At 44.2% G+C, this 23,077-nt stretch overlaps 1 protein-coding gene across 5 annotated transcripts in view; it reads right to left on the bottom strand.

Annotated features, from left to right (window-relative positions):
• The window catches only part of LOC117361288 (caspase-10-like), a 135,963-nt gene that overhangs the window by 32,121 nt on the left and 80,765 nt on the right, over positions 1-23,077 (bottom strand). For all 5 annotated transcript variants that reach the window (XM_033946431.1, XM_033946433.1, XM_033946434.1 and 2 more), the window contains exons 8-9: positions 19,100-19,173; positions 7,285-7,393 (exon numbers count right to left, since the gene is read on the bottom strand). In XM_033946431.1, coding sequence (XP_033802322.1) covers positions 7,285-7,393; positions 19,100-19,173 — 183 coding nt within the window. The remainder of the gene's footprint in view (positions 1-7,284; positions 7,394-19,099; positions 19,174-23,077) is intronic.

Genomic DNA, 23,077 nt, shown 5'->3' with positions numbered 1-23,077 from the left:
ACCATAAAGCGGACCTTGGATGAGCATGAGAAATTCAAGCATTACATTACATTAGGGACTTCTATTCCGCCTATACCTTGCAGTTCAAGGCGGATTACAAAAGAGCTAACTGGACATTTCCAGTGAAGTTACAACAGTTTTGTTTTTTGTTTTTTTGTTACAAGGGAGGAGAGATACCTGGATTAATTCCGGAAGAACTTGCAAATTGGATATTAAATTGACTGTATGTTACTGTGTGATATAACAAATAGATTACAGTTAGAGTACAAATAAGATTACATTACATTTCAGGGATCTGAATACTTGGTTGGTGTTTTGGGGAGGAAGAGATTATTTAAGTGGAGGTTTGGGGGATAATTTATCTAGGAGGAGGGGGAAGGATTGGGTTAAGATATCTGGATAAATTTTTTGAAAAGTAGGGTTTTGATTTCTTTTCGAAAAGTTTTGAAGTCGCCCATTGCCGTCAACAGGTTGGAGATGGAGTGGCTAAGCATTGGTGAGTGGGCAGGGTGGTGGGAGCAGCAGTGGTTCGCAGGAAGGCAGGAGTATTGATCTTATTTCGGAAAAACTTGGATGTGACAGTGCATAATGTCTGAGTGGATCCATCGGATAGATTTGTTTTTGGCAGATGTTATCTTTTAAAAAGACAACCTCTGCTACTCTGTAATGTCTATGAAAAGACATTTTATATGCCTTTATTCTAAGCTTTGAATCAGTTTTATGGTATACCTAGAGTGATGGGTTGTGATTTTAATCCGGTTCACCCCCGACCGCACAAGTGTATATCAGCCAAGAGTATTCCCCTTCTTTGTTCCTCTTTCGATCGGCTTGATGTATGGCGTACGCTTCACCCCAGTGAGAAAGACTATACTCACCTATCTCGAGCTCACGGTTCACAACCACAGATTGATTAGTATCTAAATGTTTGTTCTCCAGCACATGTGTGGCTGGGATAGGTCCGTACTGTGTTTCAGATCACGCTCTTATTTGGTGTACGCTGGATGTAAGCGATGCTGGTGACCGTACATATCGCTGGCAATTTCCTCTAGCTTTATACAGAGATACTAGGTTCTTGGACTACTTATTCGAGAAGTGGTGTGATTTTCAGATCAACAATGCGGCGCATAAGGATAATCTGGTATTATATTGGAAAACAGCAAAGGCAGTCATGAGGGGGTAAATTATAGACTATACTAGTTTTCAAAAGAAGGCTCAAGAGCTTCAGATCCTTTGTTTGGAGAAGCAAGTGTGGGCAGATCGGATGTGGTATGCTTGTCATCCCACTGCTCAGAGGAAGGTAGTTCTGAATTAGTTGATCCAGGCTGGAACGGCATGGTCTCTTCACTATTTTAAACATAAATTCCATTTATATGGTAATAAGGGTGGGAAGCTTCTTGCTAATTTGGTGCATACTTCAGAGGGGACCACGAGAGTGGTACAGGTGTCTGATGTGGGAGGTCAATTGGTATATATAGATGGGGAGATAGCAGATGTGCTTCACACATTTTATAAGGCATTATATGGCCCTCCCTATGCATTTGAGATGGATAGTAAGATCTAGATAACATTGCAGTCCCTAAGGTTTCTGCGCATCAACAGCAGACGTTACGTGCCCCTATTACAGAAGATGAAGTATCGATGGTCATTCAGTCTAGTAAGCTCTGGAAAGTCCCAGGCCTGGATGGGCTCCGATCTGAATTTTATAAATAAATAAATTATGAAATAATGCCTATCTTTGGGACATTGCTGAAACAAGGCTGCCCTGTGAACTTCTAAAAGCTAAGTTACTCAGATTTTCATATTTCAGCATTTCATATTTCAGCTTTTCACTGGTTTTCAGCATTATATCTGCTTAATTTCTCTTCTCCTCCCTGTTTCTTACTAAAAAAAAATATTAAAAAAAAGCACAAAAAAATCCTTCTCTTTCCTCTGTTAAATCTTATTTCCTCTTCCTGCAGTTTTGTTTAAAATACTGTGTTTTAGGTGGTATAGAGCCTATATTTCTGGTGCCTGGGGCTCAGGGTGACTAAAGTAGGGAAAATCCTGTTATAAATCCTGTGTTTTAGGGTAGCACTGATAGAACCTGCAGTTTTGTTTAAAATACTGTGTTTTAGGTGGTATAGAGCCTATATTTCTGACTCACTAGTTTTTAGCCATTGTGTCTGATTAGGTGGAGAAGGGAGGGGCTCTGTTTTACTTCTAAGGTTAATTGCATTATCTTTGGGACATTGCTGAAACAAGGCTGCCCTGTGAACTTCTAAAAGCTAAGTTACTCAGATTTTCATATTTCAGCATTTCATATTTCAGCTTTTCACTGGTTTTCAGCATTATATCTGCTTAATTTCTCTTCTCCTCCCTGTTTCTTACTAAAAAAATATTAAAAAAAAGCACAAAAAAATCCTTCTCTTTCCTCTGTTAAATCTTATTTCCTCTTCCTGCAGTTTTGTTTAAAATACTGTGTTTTAGGTGGTATAGAGCCTATATTTCTGGTGCCTGTGGCTCAGGGTGACTAAAGTAGGGAAAATCCTGTTATAAATCCTGTGTTTTAGGGTAGCACTGATAGAACCTGCAGTTTTGTTTAAAATACTGTGTTTTAGGTGGTATAGAGCCTATATTTCTGGTGCCTGGGGCTCAGGGTGACTAAAGTAGGGAAAATCCTGTTATAAATCCTGTGTTTTAGGGTAGCACTGATAGAACCTGCAGTTTTGTTTAAAATACTGTGTTTTAGGTGGTATAGAGCCTATATTTCTGACTCACTAGTTTTTAGCCATTGTGTCTGATTAGGTGGAGAAGGGAGGGGCTCTGTTTTACTTCTAAGGTTAATTGCATTATCTTTGGGACATTGCTGAAACAAGGCTGCCCTGTGAACTTCTAAAAGCTAAGTTACTCAGATTTTCATATTTCAGCTTTTCACTGGTTTTCAGCATTATATCTGCTTAATTTCTCTTCTCCTCCCTGTTTCTTACTAAAAAAAATATAAAAAAAAGCACAAAAAAATCCTTCTCTTTCCTCTGTTAAATCTTATTTCCTCTTCCTGCAGTTTTGTTTAAAATACTGTGTTTTAGGTGGTATAGAGCCTATATTTCTGGTGCCTGTGGCTCAGGGTGACTAAAGTAGGGAAAATCCTGTTATAAATCCTGTGTTTTAGGGTAGCACTGATAGAACCTGCAGTTTTGTTTAAAATACTGTGTTTTAGGTGGTATAGAGCCTATATTTCTGCCTTACTAGTAGTCTTACTTATAGTCCCACCAACCCCAGGGACCACTATTCATATATAGAGACCCATATAATCAGGACTTCACAACCAATCAAGATGACCTTTATTCTATGCAATCACTGTGGTGCTTTAATTCCAAGACATACTATTTGGAGGCTTAAGGCTTGCCCCATCTGTCTTCAACTTGCCAGTATTAAGGAGGAGCTCTGTAAACTTAAACAGGAATTGAATACAATTAAAGCAGCTTCCATCACTCCACAAAATCATACCAACTTACCACCTCTACCTCAAAGAATAAAACAACCCAGGAACAAATGGGTCACAGTAGGCTCAGGAAGACTGCGACATGTAACACAGAAACATCCACCTTCACTAATATTACCTCTACAAAATTCCTTCGCTCCACTAGTGCACTGCGATACTCAGGAAAACAGAAGGGAGGTGGGACTGGAACCAATGAAAGAAACTCAAGAGAACAAGAGCACCCTAAGTACAAATAAAAAAGCCAAAAACAGAAAACTATTACTGTTGGGAGAGTCCATCATCAGAGGCATTAACCTTGGAACACAGGGCGAGGAGTCCAAAATAGTGAAATGTCTTCCAGGATCCTCAGCTACCAGGAGTTCCAGGCAAATACTGACTATAATTAAGGAAGAAACTAAGGATTTTAACACTGATGTTGTTATCCATCTGGGAACAAATGACCTGGCCAACAACTCCACACTTGCAGCACAGAAAGCTTTTCGGGAGCTTGGTGAGGGCGTGAAACCTTTTGTAAAGACTTTAGCTTTTTCTGAAATACTGCCTGCATATGGAAAAGGAGAGCAAAGAATGAAAAACACAGAGGACTTTAATAGATGGCTCAGAGCCTGGTGTCATCAAGAAGGCTTCAGGTACATAGGAGGATGGGGAAATACATGGAAGGACAAGAAGCTATATTGCACTGATGGGCTACATATTACTACAGCAGGAAAAAGAAACCTTGCAGAGAAATTTAGACAATATTTTTCTAGGCATTTAAACTAGAAGGTGGGGGTGGTGTATGTAGAGACCACCCCCGGCAAAAGAAAAGATGTGATAGTAGTAAAGGCTGCAACAAAAGCAATATCAGCAACTCATTTCTTAGTATTGCAGCGGAAAGTGAAACGACACAAAAATCCATACGAAAAAGGAGATTATCGCTGAAAAATAGCTGGAAAGCGATGACCACAAATGCTCGCAGTCTAAGCAACAAAGTTCATGATCTGCAAGCCCTGATATTAGAGGCAGATCTAGATATTGTTGCTATCACAGAGACATGGTTCAGTGAATCACATGGATGGGATGCAAACATACCGGGATATAATCTTTTTAGGAAGGACAGAGATGGTCATAAAGGTGGAGGAGTAGCTCTCTATGTAAAGATCAATATCCAAGCGACCGAAATGCAAGGGACCTGGGGAGAGGAAGAAGCGATATGGATTGCTCTGAAAAGAGAAGATGGAACTTCTATCTACGTGGGTGTAGTCTACAGACCTCCGACTCAATCGCAGCAAATTGATAAGGACATTGATAAGACATTGATAAGACATTGCTGAAGGGCTAGAAGGAAAAGTGTGCCTTTTTGCAGATGATACCAAGATTTGTAACAGAGTAGACACCGAAGAGGGAGTGGAAAATATGAAAAAGGATCTGCAAAAGTTAGAGGAATGGTCTAATGCCTGGCAACTAAAATTCAATGCAAAGAAATGCAGAGTAATGCATTTGGGGATTAATAATAGGAAGGAACCGTATATGCTGGGAGGAGAGAAGCTGATATGCACGGACGGAGAGAGGGACCTTGGGGTGATAGTGTCCGAAGATCTAAAGGCGAAAAAACAGTGTGATAAGGCAGTGGCTGCTGCCAGAAGGATTCTGGGCTGTATAAAGAGAGGCGTAGTCAGTAGAAGGAAGAAGGTGTTGATGCCCCTGTACAGGTCATTGGTGAGGCCCCACTTGGAGTATTGTGTTCAGTTTTGGAGACCGTATCTGGCGAAAGACATAAGAAGACTTGAGGCGGTCCAGAGGAGGGCGACGAAAATGATAGGAGGCTTGCGCCAGAAGACGTATGAGGAGAGACTGGAAGACCTGAATATGTATACCCTAGAGGAAAGGAGAGACAGGGGAGATATGATTCAGACGTTCAAATACTTAAAGGGTATTAACGTAGAACAAAATCTTTTCCAGAGAAAGGAAAATGGTAAAACCAGAGGACATAATTTGAGGTTGAGGGGTGGTAGATTCAGGGGCAATGTTAGGAAATTCTACTTTACGGAGAGGGTGGTGGATGCCTGGAATGCGCTCCCGAGAGAGGTGGTGGAGAGTAAAACTGTGACTGAGTTCAAAGAAGCGTGGGATGAACACAGAGGATTTAGAATCAGAAAATAATATTAAATATTGAACTAGGCCAGTTACTGGGCAGACTTGCACGGTCTGTGTCTGTGTATGGCCGTTTGGTGGAGGATGGGCTGGGGAGGGCTTCAATGGCTGGGAGGGTGTAGATGGGCTGGAGTGGGTCTTGATGGAGATTTTGGAAGTTGGAACTCAGGCACAGTACCGGGTAGAGCTTTGGATTCTCGCCCAGAAATAGCTAAGAAGAAAAAAAAAAAACAAAAACAAACAAAAAAATTAAAATTGAATCAGGTTGGGCAGACTGGATGGACCATTCGGGTCTTTATCTGCCGTCATCTACTATGTTACTATGTTACTATGTTGACTGTTACCTTTAACGCTTTTGTCCAGCGGGGATCTTTACCACCATTATTAAGAGAAGCCCACATAATAGTACTTCTGAAACCTGGCTGAAATCCTATTTCGCTTTTGAACAGAGGTGAAACTGTTTGAAAAAAATCTTGGCTAATTGTCTGGCGCAGATCTTTCCTAATCTCATAGCATGTTCAAATCCAAGCTAAAGGCCCACTTTTTTGAAACTGCTTTCAACTCTTAACTCCCCCTCACTGCTGTCAGATATCTATACCCACTATAACCTCCCCAACCCTGAAATATCCTGTCTAAATTAGATTGTAAGTTCTTCTGAAAAGAGACTGTCTACTGTATGTTAAAATGTACAGCGCTATAGAAATAATAAATAGTAATAATAGTAGTAGGATCCAAAGGTCGGTTTTGTTAGAGTATCGACAGTAGCTGCTAAACCTCTGTGGTAACTGTTGGGGACATTCTCAGCATTTAAGAGATTATAGTCACATTGCAAACACAAGTCAATAGTTGCTATCACACATTAATACAGCACAGACACCAACTCTGAATGAAGATAACTTCACCTCCAGGGTGTAGCTCTGTGCCATTTACCACATGAAAAACTATTAAAAACACCTACATTAACCAAAGTTTCTTTGCCCTCTTTCCATGTATGAATGTTTGTATTAGGTTTTTAATGTGGTTACCATGCATTAACAGTTAACACCCACATTACATTCCTAACATGGTTAGTAAATAGCAGCCTCGGTCGACTCTGGCAAAGTAATAACTGTGTTTTGGAATCTCTTTAACAAGAGTATAAAGCCTTTCTGTGGCACAACCAGAGTGGTTTACATTTATTATATTTAGGTACCGTATATACTCGAATATAAGTTGAGACCCCCATTTTCCCCCCCAAAAGGAGGAAAAATGGTTGACTTGAATATAAGACGGGGGCTTAATATTCATATGCCATGCCCTGCCAGGATCTGCACCCCATGTCCCCTCCCTAATACCCTCCCCTGCACTCAGCCCCCCTTCCTGCCAAGTTCTGCACCCAGGCCAGGATGGGAGATGGGAGGGATCTCTCCTGTCCTGGCCTATCAGAGGCCTGCATCAAGTCGGGGAAGGGGGGGGGGGGGGGTCAGGTGATGACCCGAATATAGGACACCACCACCATTTTTGGGCCATTTTTGGCCCAAAAATCTCATCCTATATTCAAGTATATACAGTAATTTCTCTGTCCCTTACAATCTTACTATACTAACTATTAGGCTACTCCTCCATTCAATAAAGCAAAAACAGAGAAAAAAAGCCTGCTGTACCTAAAAAATTCCACTGAAATAACCTACCAGCATCTTTCTGGCTGCCTGTCCTTTCATTGTGCCTTCTGAACTGAATATTATTGATAATGAGACAACGACCTCGGCTTTGGCGATTCATTTTATAGCAAGATAAGCCCTGTAGAGAGGGGAAACAAAACCAAAACAGCATTATCATATACAATATGAATTTAAGACCACCAGCTGGAGTAAAACAATAATTAAATGTAATTCTCATGTGTATACAGTGAAGGCAATATAAAAAACTGCTCACGTTGGTGTATACTCCCTTGTATTTTTTTGTTATTATTTTTTTTTTTATTATTGAGTAGTTCAACTTATCCTCATATGACCACCATACAACACAACAGAAAAACCTTTGCTTCTACTGTCTCTTCTCCCCTTCCCCCATCCCACGACATTATTCCAGTCAACGTAAGCTGCCCCGATTGAAACCAACAACATGCAAAAAGATATACAACTATTACCATTGTCATTGCTTAACTAAGTCCAGGTTATGCCTCTTAACTCCCGCGTATTTTTTATTCACAGGTTTGCACTAATTAAAACAAAGCCATGCTGATAGTTTTGCTTTCATAACAACCTTTGGAAAAATTATATACAGAGATTTGTGACTGCTTTTTCCTCATATGTCAGAAACAATCACGTCAATATTCAGATGTTGATATCAGCATTTAAAGTTCAAATCATTTTATTAAGTTAACAACAACAACAAAAAAAGTCAAGTACAAGAACCATTGTGGTATAAATCGGTGTTTCCAAATTTTTCAAGCCAAGTCCCCCCTTAGACTGAATGATCAACCAAGTCCCCTGAACAACATACATAATAAATACAGGTCACTGCAATTGATGTACAGATCAAGGAATACTTAACATGATCTATTATTATTTTTTTTTTTTTAATTGTTTATCATTTCAATACATCCAATATACATAATGATCAAAGAAATACAAAATTATAAACTCACTTAGCTATACAAACTAAGCACCAGAAATTAAACAATGAAATATTTATTTAACACAATCCACAATCTGAGGGTAAGAGGCAAAATGAGTACCGTATTTTCACATAGATAACGCGCACACGGGTATAGCGCGCAAAAAACACATATTTATGTACATAAATTTTTATATACCGCGCACACCCGTATACCGCGCATGCTGCCCGACTCTCCTTTCGCCCGCCCCGACTCTCCTCTGGAGACCCTGACTCTGTTTTCGCCCGCCCTGACTCTCCTTTCCTCCTTGAAGTCCTGTCCCTACCCTGAAAGCCTGATGCCCCCCCCGACGTCCGATTCACCCCCCCGCAGGACTGCTCGCACCCCCACCCCGAAGGACCGCTCGCACCCCCACCCGAAGAACCGCTCGCACCCCCACAGCTTCACCCCCCTCCCCCATGGAGAAGCTGTCTACCTTGTTTCCGGATGCCAGCGAGCCCAGCTGTTTCCTCTGTCGGCGGTCCCGCCCCTTCTTGAGCCCTGCTGTGCTGCTTTTTCTTCCGGCGGTCCCGCCCTTTCTCTGACATCAGAGAAAGGGCGGGACCGCCTGAAGAGGAAGCAGCGCAGCACAGGGCTCTGAGAAGGGGCAGGACCGCCGGCAGAGGAAGCAGCTGGGCTGGCATCCGGAAACAAGGTAGACAGCTTCTCCATGGGGGAGGGGGGGAGGCTGTGGGGGTGCGAGCGGTCCTTCGGGGTGGGAGTGCGAGCGCTCCTTCCGGGTGATGAATTGGGTGTCGGGGGGGGGGGGGAACTATGTAAAAAAATTTTTGTACAACGCGCTCACGCGTATAACGCGCAAGGGTATGCGCGGTTTGTAAAAACCACGTATAACGCGCGCGTTATATGCGAGAAAATACGGTAAATCCCTCGGGAAAAGGGGAAATTCATATACAAAAGAAAAAGAAATAGAGCAGTAGTAAGATGTTAGCCTATCCTTTAGTTAAATACCGCATTATATCCTGATTCATTCTGGCTGTGTCAAGACTCCTTTACCTTCTAGGAAAAAACCTAATTGGGCAGGTTCAAAGAAAATATAATTACTCCCTTGATACGAGACAAAACATTTACATGGAAATCTCAGCTGAAACACTGCCCCTAAAGCAATCACTTTTGGACGAAATCTTAAAAACTCTTTCCTCCTGGATTGTGTCCACTTTGAGACGTCTGGAAATATATATACCCTTTCACCTAAATAGGTGATCTGTTTTAAATTAAAATATAATTTCAACATTTCTTTATCTTGTAGGAACACAAGAGAGACTAACAAAGTCGCCCGTCCCCTAATTTCAATATCAGAAGATTGAAAATTAGCAGAAACATCCAATTGTGTATTTTCAGCTACCACTGCTTTTTCCTTTTGCATTTGTTTTAAATAGTAAATTTTCTGTATCGAGGGAAGACTAGCTTCTAGTCAACATAAAGTTCTTAAAAAGTTCCTGTGAAGACATAAACTTAGCTATTGGAAAATTAAGAATCCTTAAGTTCAAATTTTTTTGTTGATTTTCTAAATTTTCAATCTTCCTTAGAATCATCAGGGAAGGGGTAAAACGTGGACCTCATGGACCTGACGGACCTCGCAGATCTAAACCCGCACGGCCTTAAAAATCTGAGGTCCATGTCTGTGCCACTTGTAGTTTCTGTCTCTGACAGACCTCGATGAGATTTTAGCGCTGACGGATCCGTCTCAGCATAGGGAGGGAAAAGTATTAGGATCCGTCAGCACTAAAATCTCATCGAGGTCTGTCAGAGCCAGAGACTAGTGCTGGAGTGGCAGAGCAGAAGTCAAGAGAGCAAGGACATAGGTTTCGGACGTGCGTTATGGAAAAGAAGTCTCCAAACATTGCTGGGTGCTGCTGGGGTTCAGTCTGAGGATCGTAGGCATGAGGCAGAGCCTCGGCTGCTTTCCTTCCTCTGAATTGCTCGATGTACCCCTCTGCCATGCGTTTCTTGGAGAAGGGGTAAAACGCGGGCCTCAAGACCTCGAATAGATTTTAGTGCTGACGGATCCTAATACTCTCTATGCTGAAACAGATCCGTCAGTGCTAAAATCTCATTGAGGTCTGTCAGAGACAGAAACCACAAGTGGACACGGACACGGACCTCAGATTTTTAAGGCCGTGCGAGGTCCGTCAGGTCCGCGTTTTACCCCTTCCCGAATCATCATTTTATCAGTCATTTGTTTAGTAAGCAAACTCTTAGTCTCAGTTGTTACTTTCTCTAATTTTTCCAAAACCCACCTGGTGTTGTTGAACAGATGTCTCTAAAGAACTTATCCTAGAAGTAGAGTTTAAAGTCATAGAAACAAAGTTAGAACCTACCGAGTGTAAATTCTCAATCGCAGTCCAGATAGAATCCAATCTTATTGCTTGTGGTCTCACCAATGGCTTGAGGGGGCAGATAATTGCCTGATTTCCCTTGGCTTCTACTCAAGAGATTAAACTCTGTGCTCCACCGTCCTCACCACCACTAGTTGCCACTGGTTCCGCACTCCCAGAACGCTGTAACTCGATCTCCGGAGTCAGCAAGGTTGTAATTACTTCCGGGTTCAGCGCGGCTGGAGAACATTCCTCTCTCAAAATACTTGAGAGAGCCCTCCTGCATGGTCTGCTCTGCCGACGTTTCTCCGGGTTTGGGAGGTGTATGCGGTCCTCGCAGGCTCAGCGAGAGCGACAACTCGCCGTCCAAGCTGTGAACTTCCTGACTCACAGCAGCGGAAACGCCCGATGTGGAAGGTTGGACTGTGTATGCTGTAATAACAGTCTGCCGTGGCGTCGAAGAACCTGAGGTAGGTTGAGGGTGACCCCTCTGTTTCCCCCTTCTTTAAGGCATAGAAAACGAATTCTTCCCCCCAAAATTGTATAGAAATTTCACCTTCAAGGCGGGAGAGCTCTTTTCAGCGACCTGCTCAAGACGCCATCTTCCTTGCTGCAGCCCATGATCTATTATATTTCAGTCTCATATAAACTGGCCCCTTGACAGGTGGTGTGTCATTTTTACAAACTGAGTAAAAATTAACAATGACACAGACAGGGCCTATTTATAAGAATATGAGAAAAAGAAGACCTTCACAAAAGTTGCCATTAGTGACCAATACAATTTCATCTTTTCTCTTTGAAAATAAAACATGAGATCAGATTTCTCATGATGGGCAAGTTCTTGACCCTCAGTCACTTTGCCCTTCTCTCTCACACTCTCACTTGACCTCAGCCACTTTGTCCGTGTTGGGTCCGTATCACATCATACATCGGTCATCCATAAGTGGGGATCATATTATTTTTATTTGACTTGTCTTAATAAAAGCCTTGTCAAGATAATTGAATTCCAGTCTCTTTTCTTCTTTTGTGTTTGGACGTCCATTTTTTGACTATGGAATATCCGGGCCCTTTCTTTGTTCCTTTTATGGATTGAGAACTGGTTGAAAGTCAGAAACCAGAGAGTGGGTTTAAATGGTCAATATTCTAAATGGAGAAGGGTAAATAGTGGGGTTCAATAGAAAACTATACAGGACTAAGAGAGATCAATCTAACTAAATACTCCAAAAATACCTCTCTTATCAAACTCTTAGAATTTTTTTTTCAATAAAAACAGCAATGGGTGCTCCTTTCTATTAGACTTGTCTTAAACATAGGAATTTAAATACTCTAAGACTTTAAAGTATTTAAATTCCTATGTTTAAGATAAGTCTAATAGAAAGGAACACCCATTGCTGTTTCTATTGAAAGAAAAATTCTAAGAGTTTGATGAGAGGTATTTTTGGAGTAAATAGTGGGGTTCCCCAGGGGTCTGTGCTGGGACTGCTGCTTTTTAACATATTTATCAAGGAGCTAGAGATGGGACTAACTAGTGAGATAATTAAATTTGCTGTTGGCACCAAGGGCTAAAGATGGTCTGCGCATGTGTGGGGATCGCTATAGAGCGATCTGTGCCAGCAAATGGGGGCGTTCCTTCGATCGCCTTCATCTGCATGTTGCAGATTGGTGAATTCGTCAGACCTGCCCGAATCAGGCCCGATCAGGCAGGTTAGTGAATTTAGGGCAAAGTTGTTCAAAGTTGTTAAATCGCAAGAGGATTGTGAAAAATTGTAAGGGGACATTGTGAGACTGGAAGACTGGGCGTCAAAATGGCAGATGGCATTTAATGTGAGCAAGTGCACAGTGATACATGTGGGAAAGAGGAACCCGAACTATAGCTATGTGATGCTAGGTTCTGTGTTAGGAGTCACTGCCCAGGAAAAGGATCTAGGTATCATTGCTGAGGATATGTTGAAAATGTGCAGAGGATATGTTGAAAATGTGCAGCAGCTGCTAAGAAAGCAAATAGAATATTAGGAATTATCATGAAAGGAATGGAAAACAAAGATGAAAATGTTATAGTGCCTTATATCGCTCTATGATACGGCCGCACCTTGAATACTGTGTGCAGTTCTGGTCGTATCTCAGAAAAGATATAGCAGAATTAGAAAAGGTACAGAGAAGGGTGACAAAAATGATAAAAGGAATGGGACTTCCCTATGAGGAAAGGCTAAAGTGGCTAGGGTTCTTCAGCTTGGAGAAGAGATGGCTCAGGGGTGATATGACAGAGGTCTATAAAATAATGAGTGGCGTGGAAAGGGTAGATGTGAATTGCTTGTTCACTCTTTCCAAAAATACTAGGATGAGAGAACAAGCGATGAAGTAACTAAGTAGTAGATTTAAAAGAAACCAGAGAAAATATTTCTTCACATAACGTGTAATTAAATTCTGAAATTCATTGCTGGAAAATGTGGTGAAATCAGTTAGCTTAGTGGGGTTTAAAAAAGGTTTGGATAATTTCCTAAAAGAGAAGTCCATAGGCCATTATTGAGATGACGTTGGGAAATTCACTGCTTATTCCTTGGATAAGCAGCATAAAATCTATTTTGCTACTTGGGATCCAGCTATGTACTTGGGACCTGGGTTGGCCACTGTTGGAAACAGGATACTAGTCTTGTTGGACCTTCGGTCTGCCCCAGTATGGCAATTCTTATGTTCTTAGTCGTACAGCAGAGGTATGAATGGTTTGGAGAAAGGTAGTTTAGTGGGAGGCCAGTGAGAAGGAAGTTACAGTAGTAAAGGCGATTTGTGATAAGAGTTTGGATGTGGGTTTTGGTGGTGTGGTCTGAGAGAAAGGGTCGGATTTTGGCAATGTTAGAGGAAGAAGCCTATGGCCTCACCGCCCTGAGAAGGCCTGCTCTTATTATCGGAAGCTAAGTATAGTCAGGCCTGGTTAGTACCTGGATAGGAGCCCACCTGGGAATACCAGGTGCTGTAGGCTGAGGGGCTCTATGTTGAGCAGCAGCAATATAGTGGAGCCTCATGCTGCGCGGGAGAAGGCAATGGTAAACCACTCCTTTACTCTGCCGTGAAAAATTGCAGGGTAGATTCCTCACTGTGCTTGTGGCCATGAGTCTGTGGCTGACTCTGTGGCTTAATCTATCCATAGAGAAAGAAACAACAGGTTTTGGTGGCCTGTTGGATCTGAGCAAATAAGGAAAAAGAGGAGTCAAAGATGACCCTGAGACTGTGGGCTGACATAACAGAGAGGATAAGAACATTATTGATTGAAACAAAGAATGGAGGAAGAGGGGAGAAAGGTTTGGGTAGAAAGATAAGTTCAGTTTTGGCCACATTTAGTTTGATGGTGGTGAGACACCCAGGAAGCAATGTCAGACAGGCAGGCTGTGACCTGGGCCTGGGTGCCTGCAGGGAAGTGTGGAGAGGTAGATCTGGGAGTCAAAGGCAAAACCTTGGGAGGAGAGCAGCACACTGAGGGAGTTAATATAGATGGAGAGGAGAGGTCCCAAGACAGTACCCCAAGCGATAGTGGGATAGCTAAGGAAGAAGACCCACCATTACATATGCTGAACATGTGCTGGGAGTTTAAAAGAGAACCAGGAGAGTACAGAATCCTACAATCTCAGGGAGAACCGTGTGGCAAGGAGTAGGTGGTGATCAATAGTGTCAAAGGCAGCAGAGCGTTCAAGGAGGATGGAATAGAGGCCTTTGAATTTGGCCAGGAAGAGGTCATTAGAGACTTTAGCCAGGGCAGTTTTGGTTGAGTGCATAGGGCGAAAGCCTGACTAAAGTGGATTGAGAATATGCTGTGATGAGGAAGTCCAGATAATTGTGGTGGACTGCATGTTCAAGTAGCTTGGTTAAGAAGGGGAGGGGGAGATCGGGCGATAGTTGGAAGGGCAGATAGGGTCAAGTGAAAGTTTTTGTTGAGGAGAGGAGTGATTACAGCATGTCTGAAAGTATCAGGGACTATTATGTTGGAATAGAGGGTAACCATGGGGAGGATGGTGCTGATCAGATGGGTAGGAATAGGGTCAGAAGAGCAGCTGGTGGACTTTGAGGAGGAGAAGAGATGTTTAGCGTCAGTAATTTCAGAGAAGGAAGAGAGGGTATCAAGGGTAGATGGGTGGACAGGAGGGGGCGGGGGGAAATAATCTGATTGAGAATTTGAGGTTGATTTTGTGAACCTTGTTGTAGAAGTACTCAGCCATGGTCTGGGGAGAGCATGATGGGGGATGGAAGGTGAGAGCACTTTGTAGGGAGTTTAGTGTGGCAAAAAGATGGTGGGGGTTGAAGCCAAAAGAATTAGTTAAGTGGGTATTATATTCTTGTTTGGCAAGAGATAAAGAACTAGAAGGAGGTGAATAGGAATTTGAAGTGGATGAAATCAGAATGAGTGCGGGATTTAAGCCATAGGTGTTCAGCAGACTGGGCACAGCAGTGTAAGTAGCGGATTAGGGGAGTTAGCCAGGGCTGGGGTTTGGCATGTCTCACTGAATGTTGAGTGGGAGGAGCAAGGATATCTAGAGCAGAGGAGAGGATGGTGTTGTAGGAGGAGACTGCTTCATTGATGGAGGTATGTGATATAGTGGTTGGGAGGAAGGATAAAACAGCAGTGATGATTCCGAAGTGTAGTGGTGGAGATTAGCCACGTTTGGGGGGAGGGTGATGAGTTGTGAAGGTTAGCAAATAAGAGTCAGAGAAAGGAAGACTTGAGATGCTGAAGTTGGTGATCAAGTAGTGGGAGGAGAAGGCAAGGTCGAGGCAGTGGATCAATGACCCCTTGCCACAGCCCACACTAATCCCAGTACTAGTGATGCCCGATTCAGGAAAAAAAAATTTGGTTCAATTCGATTCAGCCTACTGAATTGGTTTTTCGATTCGATTTTCCTTCCCATTTGGGTGTTTTTTTCAAACATCCTGGTGGGTTTATTTTATAGCCTCTTCACCCCCTTTGCCTTCTCCTAACCACACTGGCGCTGTGGTGTAAACAAAATAAACAAACAAAAAACACTTTTCCTCTCTCTCTTAAATCCTAGCCCACGTTTGCGGTCTAACACCAGCTCTGGCAGGATACACGTTTCAAATCTGACATATTGTAATCACAAAATGGAAAATAAAATTAGTTTTTCTACCTTTTGTTGTCTGGTCATTATTCAAATCTTCTGATAACTTGCTTGCCAGGGTCTCCTTCTTTCTGCATGCTAACCATCCATCTGCCATCTCTGTCCTCCCCTTCCATTTCCCTTCCCTCCCCCAGAGGTCTGGCATCTTTCCTTTTTTTTGTCTCCCTCCACAGATCCACCTTTTCTTAACTACCCTTTCATCCAGCATCTCTCCCTCCTTCCCCACCACCCCAGGGTACACCATCTCTCCTTTTCTTTTCCCAACTACCCTCCTATCCAGTATCTCTATCCTCCCCCCTCCACACCATCCCTTGTGTCCAACTTCTCTCCCTTTCTGTTCCTTTCCTCCCTAAATCCCATTGTCCATCATCTCTCTCCCTCTCCTCTATTTTTAGACCCATTATTTCTTCCCCCCCAAAGTCCAGCATATGCATGTCTCTTTGAACCCCCCCTTCCCTCCCTCCATGTACTTCTACACCAGGGCCCCCCTCCCCTGAAGGTCTGTCCCCTCCTGAAGGCCTGCACCTCCTCCCTGAAGGCCTGTTCCCCCCCCCCTTGAAGGCCTGCCTGTCCCCCTCAAGGCCTATGCCACCATCCCGGGCTTGTCCCCTCTTTGAAGGCCTGACCCCCCCCTTAAAGGTCTTCACCCCCCCTTAAAGGCCTGTTCACCCCTCCAAGGCCTGTCCCACCCCCTGAAGGACCTTCCGCCGAAGGCCTGCCTGTCCCCCCTGAAGGCCTATGCCACCATCCCTGGCCTGTCCCCCCTGTGAAGGCCTGTCCCCCCCTTTAAAGGCCTGTTTCCCCCTTGAAGGCCTGCACCCCCCAAGGCCTTTCCCACCCCCTGAAGGACTGTCCCCCAAAAGACTCCCTTCCCGAAAGTCTGCGCCCCCCCCCCCCGGAAAAGCCTCCGTGTTGCTCCTGGCCTCCCCGAACCATTTACCTTATTGCTGGAGCCTGCAGCCGAAGATCACGGTTAGTGTCTTTGTGCTCTGACCTGTTTCCTCCACTGCGATCCTGTCTCTAAAGTCAGAGGAGGGCGGGACTGCAGCAGAGGAAACAGCTCAGAGCACAAAGATGCTGTAACCGTGATCTTCGGCTGCAGGCTCCAGCAATAAGGTAAATGGTTCAGGGAGGCCAGGAGCAACAAGGAGGCCTTCCCAGGGGGGGAGGGGTGCGCAGTCTTTCGGGGAGCAGTCTTTCAGGGGGCAGGGGCAGTCCTTCGGGGAGGCCAGGAGGGAAGCCGGACTGCAGCACTTCCCGAATGGCCCTTCCTTCTTGCCCTCTAAAACAGGTGCAGCAGCGGTCAGCCAGCAAGAGCAGCGCTGCCGCTCTTGCTTTAGGGGGTGAGGGGAGAGGGTCCGAATCGGAAAGATGATTTTTTAAAAATTTAAATTGATTCGAATCAATTCACCCGAAGTGAATCGGTAAACCAATTCGAATCGTGAATCGGGCAGCACTACCCAGTACTATTTAACAGACCCATCCACATGGTTAGCAATTTTAAGTACCTCAGGGTTACACTTGACTCTGATTTATCATTTCAAAAACAGATTTCACATACTATTCGGTCAGGATTTTTTGCCCTATGTCAACTTCATTTCCTCTGCTTATTCTTAGATTTTAACAATTTTCACCCGCTAATACAGTCAAACCTCAGTTTACGAGTAACCCGGTTTGCGAGTGTTTTGCAAAAGAGCAAAACACTCAGCAAACTTTTGACTCGTAAACCGAGCATTGACTCGATTTGCGAGCCCCCACCTGACCCGACCGCGGGAACCAACAGTATTGCTCCCCCCGAGGCCACCGGCGCTACTATCGCCTCTTCCCCCCCCTCCCCGACTGGCCCTGTCCTTACCCCTGCACTGCCGGTGATAAAAGTGTCTGCCGCCGGTCTGCTGCTGAGCCTTGAGCATCTGCGCATGCTCAAGGCCTTCTGGAGAGGGTGAGATCCAGAAGGCCTGAGCATGCGCAGATGCTCAAGGCTCAGCAGCAGACCAGCGGCAGGCACTTTTATCACCGGCGGTGCAGGGAAGAGGCGATAGCAGCGCCGGTGGCCTCAGGTGGAGCATGGGAGTCAGGGTGCATCCGGCAGGAGTGAGCCAGAACTTGAGAGTCCCAGCAGAGGGGTTAGTGGCATCTGGGGGGGGGGGGTGCAGCGTCCGGGAGCGGCAGATCCAACAGTTTCCAGTTGGGCTCTGTGGCGGCGGCAGCGGTGTTTGCTTAGCCAGCACCACTCGCAGTGAGAGGCAGCGAACAGCAGCAGAGGAGGAGAATTGGAGGAGCCGCGTGGATGGGTCTGTGGCAGAGGCAGCGGTGGAGGCATCCCTAATGGTAATTAAGTTTTTGGGGATGTGGAACGAATTGTTCAAGTTTACACTAACTCTTATGGGAAAAGTTGTTTTGATATACGAGTGTTTTGGTGTAAGAGCATGCTTCTGGAACGAATTATGCTCGTAAACCAAGGTACCACTGTATATGCTTTAATCATCTTCAGATTCGATTATTGTAATTCAGTCTATGCAGGGATCACAAACACCCAACTCAAGCATTTACAAACCCTCCAAAAACACCTCCATCTTCCTACTATGTCATGCCCATCAATCTGATCATTTGTCTCTATCATCAACTTTACTGGCTCCCTGTATATTACCACATCATCTTCAAAATCTTGAGCCTCACACATAAAACATACCACACAGACCAACCATCTCATCTCTTATCACTATTCATTCCTTGTAACCCCTCATGCTCTCTTGCTCATTCGATGCTAATCATTTAATACTCCCTGGACCAAAACATGCACACTACAAATCAACAAGAAATTTCGCTTTTTTTTCTTTGTCACTCCTAAATTAAGGAACGATCTTCCTCCTTGCATTCACTCAGAACCAACATTTGTGAAATTCAAGGCCCTGTTAAAAACCCACCTATTCAGACTAGCATTTGATACCATACTTAGAACTTCCCCACTGGTTTATCTTTCTTTTCTTGAGTTTGGCCCTGACAGATACTTGTGAGAAGAGACAGATTTGTGATGTTCTTCCTTGGGTGAATGTTTGTTCTTTCCTGTCATTTTATTATGGAGTTCTTTTCTTTTTAATTATATTTTATGTATACCGTATTCATCCATTTGTTGGAAAAAGCGGTTAATGAAGAATAAATAAATCACAAACCATATTCAGATCCTTCCATCCTTTATGCCACCAAGCTACAAACATTAAACCAATTGGCTGCAATCCTAGGCTTCATAAAAAGGACCTCAATCATCAAATCCTTTTCAATTAGATCAATTTGACAAAAAGCTATAAGGCACAAGGCCCTAGTCAAATAAACAATTTAGAGACTCTTCTCAAGTAAAAACAAATTCTCAGTTAACTTCTGCACCTACCATATTGGCTTCTTGTGGAACTTGATCAAGGGACAGGGCTGCAAATTGAGACGTGACATTTTTAGCATTGTCATCTGTAAAATTTAAAAAAAAAAAAAAAGATTTTTAGCAGTGAAGGATACGTTTCGCTCTGGACCTATGCTATGGTATAGTGATCTCATCAATGGTTTCACATTCATTAGTCAGAACATAAAAGGTGGGTTTAAAAACAAAATCTAATCCAGTATTTCTGAGTCACACTATGCCTAAATAGGTTCGAGGCCACTTACACTATAAGGAATTACAGAATATATATGCTACATTAAAGCAATTGAAGAAAGACAGAGTTATGAATGGAGTAATGGGATGGGAGGATTGAGGTTCAGTGACTGAATTGGTATAACACTTGAGTTGAGTATGGGATTTGGTGACACTAGGTATTTTAAGTTAGTTGCCTATAGTGTGTATGCTTCATCATATATTTGCAGCCTAGCCATACTGGGAATCAATAGCATCCCACCAATTAAGGCAGCAGCAATGGCACCCTGCCAGGCCCAGAGGAGGGGAAGGGGGCAGCAGAATGAGGTTAGCTACTGTAAGCACAGAAGATGCCAAAACTTAACAGAATAAAGTGGCTGAAACTCTCTTTTTCACTTGGGTCTCTGAGGCTTTGGTTAGCTGTCTTTGTTTTTAGGGACTGACCAGAAGGGGGCAAGTTGTGAGCTGATAATCAGTATTAATTTGTATATGTTTCTGTGTTCCTACGTCTCTGTTTGTTTTATTAATCTATATTCTTGTACAACCCCACTCTATTTCTAAACTCTCGGGTAGTCAATCCCATCTCACAAGATTTCTTGTAGGAAGCTTCATTTGCATAGTTTTGCTCCTCCTCTCTTATCTCTGGACTGTCCTCCAACTTCCAGTTGTCTTCCTACAAACGAGACAATAGGAGCTAATCTTTTCTGTTCATGTTTATTTTTTAATCTTCAGTAATTTTTTCACTATTTCGCATGATTTGTCTGCTTCAAGAGGTTTGGCTGCTTTGCAATGCACCAACCTGGACAGCCTACATTCACAGTTTGGGAGCTCAGGGACCATTCCCTTGGGAGAATGGCTCACCCTAGGTTCGTCTGCTAGTAGATTTGAGTATAGGCTACATGGTTCTGTGGTGATATCTCCAGGATCGGGGACAACTACGTTTCTCCACACTTTAGCTTGCGCAGGTCCCGGGAGAGGTGGAGGTCTCCAGCCGATGCATTGTCCATAGACACATTCTAAAGATACAGGCTGTATAGAAGGATGCTAGGCTGTATAGAAAGTGAAATAATCAGCCGAAGAAGGAAGGTATTATATAGGTCACTGGTGAGGTCGCACTTGGAGTATTGTATTCAGTTATGGAGGCCGTATCTAGTGAAGGATATAAAAAGACTTGAAGTGGCCCAGAGGAAGATGACAAAAATGGTACGACGTTTGAACCAAAAGAAGTATGGGAAGAGACTGGAAGACCTAAATATACTCTGGAGGAGAGGAGGGACAGGGGAGTTACGATACAGACATTTAAATACTTGAAAGGTGTTAATATAGAACCAAATCGAGAGCGATCCAAGATGGCCGATGGTCTCTGAGGCTGAGCAGCACGCCGCCGGAGATTTCTTAAAACTCTTCCTAGAGGGAAGTTACTCACCCGAAAATGCCGAAGAGGAGAGGTCGCAGCGCCGCTGGAGCATCGCGGCGTTCTGCGGTCTCCTTCTTCGGAAATATTGAAGAACTCCTGCGTCGGATGCAGGATATCCCGGCAGTGTCGGCACCCCCGCTGGAGATGCCTCAGAGGGGCAGAAATGAGGCGATCTCCCTGGGGCTAGAAACAACGCTGAGTCCCGACGCTAGGGCACCTCCCCCACCTCCTCAGATTACTAGCTCCCCACGAGTGGAGGAACTACCGGAAGAAGGCATGCACCTACCCTCGGAGGCTATGAAGAACACGGAGAGAAGCAAGGAGATGGACTCCCTGAGTTTTCAGGTGAGTCCAAGAAGTACTGAGGACTTGGAAACATCAGGGACTACCCCAGTCCAGGAGAAGGATTGCCAGGAACAGCTTACAATTGGTGACACTATTCAAGCTATTAATGTTTCCTATGTTATAGAAAAACCCAGGGAAGTAACATTGGATTCAATTTGGGACCTAGTTGCTGATCTGGCTAAGTCTGTAAAGTCCCAGCTTTTGCAGCTGGAAAGTAAAATTATACTTCAAGAAACAGATATAAAAAATATGAAGGTTGAAATTGACGAATCCAAGAATTCTATTGTGAATATACAACAAGAACTAAAAGTATCAAAACAGCTTAGTGAAGCATTAGTAAAAGATAATACAAATTTACGTAGAAAAGTGGAAACTCTGGAGAACTTTTCTCGTAATAATAATCTTCGACTGATTAATTTTCCCAGGATAGCTTCTGTGACACCTAGGGATATGCTGAAACGTTATATGTTGGAGATTCTAGGTATTCCAGAGGATACATTACCACCACATACTCAAGTCTACTATTTGCCGATGAAAGCTATTAAATCACCATCTAAACCACAGGAAGATAATCAACCACTTAATGTTTCAGCAATGCTGGAACTCTCGGATAGAGAGACCGTATCTGCGGCAACATTGCTTCTCACTGTGGCTCTTGCACCAGATAAAAACTGGTTGCTTAGACTTTTCTTTAAAAATAAAATGAAAGAATTTCTTGGATATAAAATTCTAATTTTTCCAGATTTGGCACGGGATACTCAAAGAAGAAGGCGAGAATTTCTTATGATGAAGCCAGGGGTTACATCCCTTGGAGGGACTTTTTTTCTACGGCACCCTTGTAAATGTGTAATACAATATCGTATGAAAAAATATTTATCCCAGGACAAGCAGGCATGATATTCTCACATGTGGGTGACGTCATCTACGGAGCCCCGATGCGGAAGCATTTTCAAGCAAACTTGATTGAAGATTTAAGTTTGCTCTGCTGCTCCACGCATGCGTGCCTTCCTGCTCCACTAGGGGGTGCATCCCCTCGTGGTCTCCAGTTCAAAATTTTCCGCGAGCCTAGAAGCCGTGTTTTTCAGGCTCTGCCCCAACTGCCTTCTAGCACCGCGATTTTTTCTTGTTTTTTCACGATTAAGTCGCTGTGCGCGAATTCCTTACCTTTTTACTTGATTCCTGCTTCGTTTTCAACGACCCGGAGGCTTCCGGGTCCCCGTGGCCGCGTGGCTAATCGAGCCGCGGCTACTTTCGATTTAATGTCCCGGCCTTTGACCGGCTTTAAAAAGTGCACCCGGTGTGAGCGGCTCCTTTCTCTCACAGATCCGCATCGCCGGTGCATCCTCTGTCTGGGGGCGACTCATCCAACCGACTCCTGCCCCCAGTGCGCTATTTTCCAAAACCGGGCCCTCCGCCGAAGAAAAGCCCGCATGGCGGATCTCTTCACCCCGGACCAACCCTCCACCTCGGCCTCGAGGTCGGCCCCGGCCTTGGCCCTGGCCTTGACCTCGGCCCCGGATACCTCACGAGACTTGACCCCGAAGTCCTCGGGACAACAGAAAACCTCGGCTCCGGGTAAGTCCCCTCTTCCCTCTTCAGGTTCTGTAACAGCGAAGAAGCCAGCCTCGGGGACAACGGCGACGCATGGCGGAAGCCCCATGCTTACAGCCCCGTCTAAGCCCTCCAAGCCTTCGGGCCGTGCCTCCACCACACGGGAATACTCTGATACGAGGTCGCCCCCGGTGGAGCGCACCGAGGCAGTGGACATGCCTTCGATGCTGTCCGTGCCCGTCTTCCAGGACCTACTCCGAGCGATGATCACGTCGGAGCTGTCCACCGCAATGGCCCAGTTTCAATCGGCCTCGACCTCGAATATGCCAGACCAGCCTGGGCCTCACACTGAACAACCTCGAGGAAAGGTGCGCAATCCTCGCCGCATCCCATCCTCCTCGGACTCCTCGCCGAGACGCCCGAGACGT

This window comes from Geotrypetes seraphini, chromosome 5, assembly GCF_902459505.1.
Source record: "Geotrypetes seraphini chromosome 5, aGeoSer1.1, whole genome shotgun sequence".
In the NCBI taxonomy this organism is placed as follows: Eukaryota; Metazoa; Chordata; class Amphibia; order Gymnophiona; family Dermophiidae; genus Geotrypetes; species Geotrypetes seraphini.
Note: the sequence above shows the minus strand (reverse complement) of the source record. Positions and strands in the feature narration are given on the sequence as shown.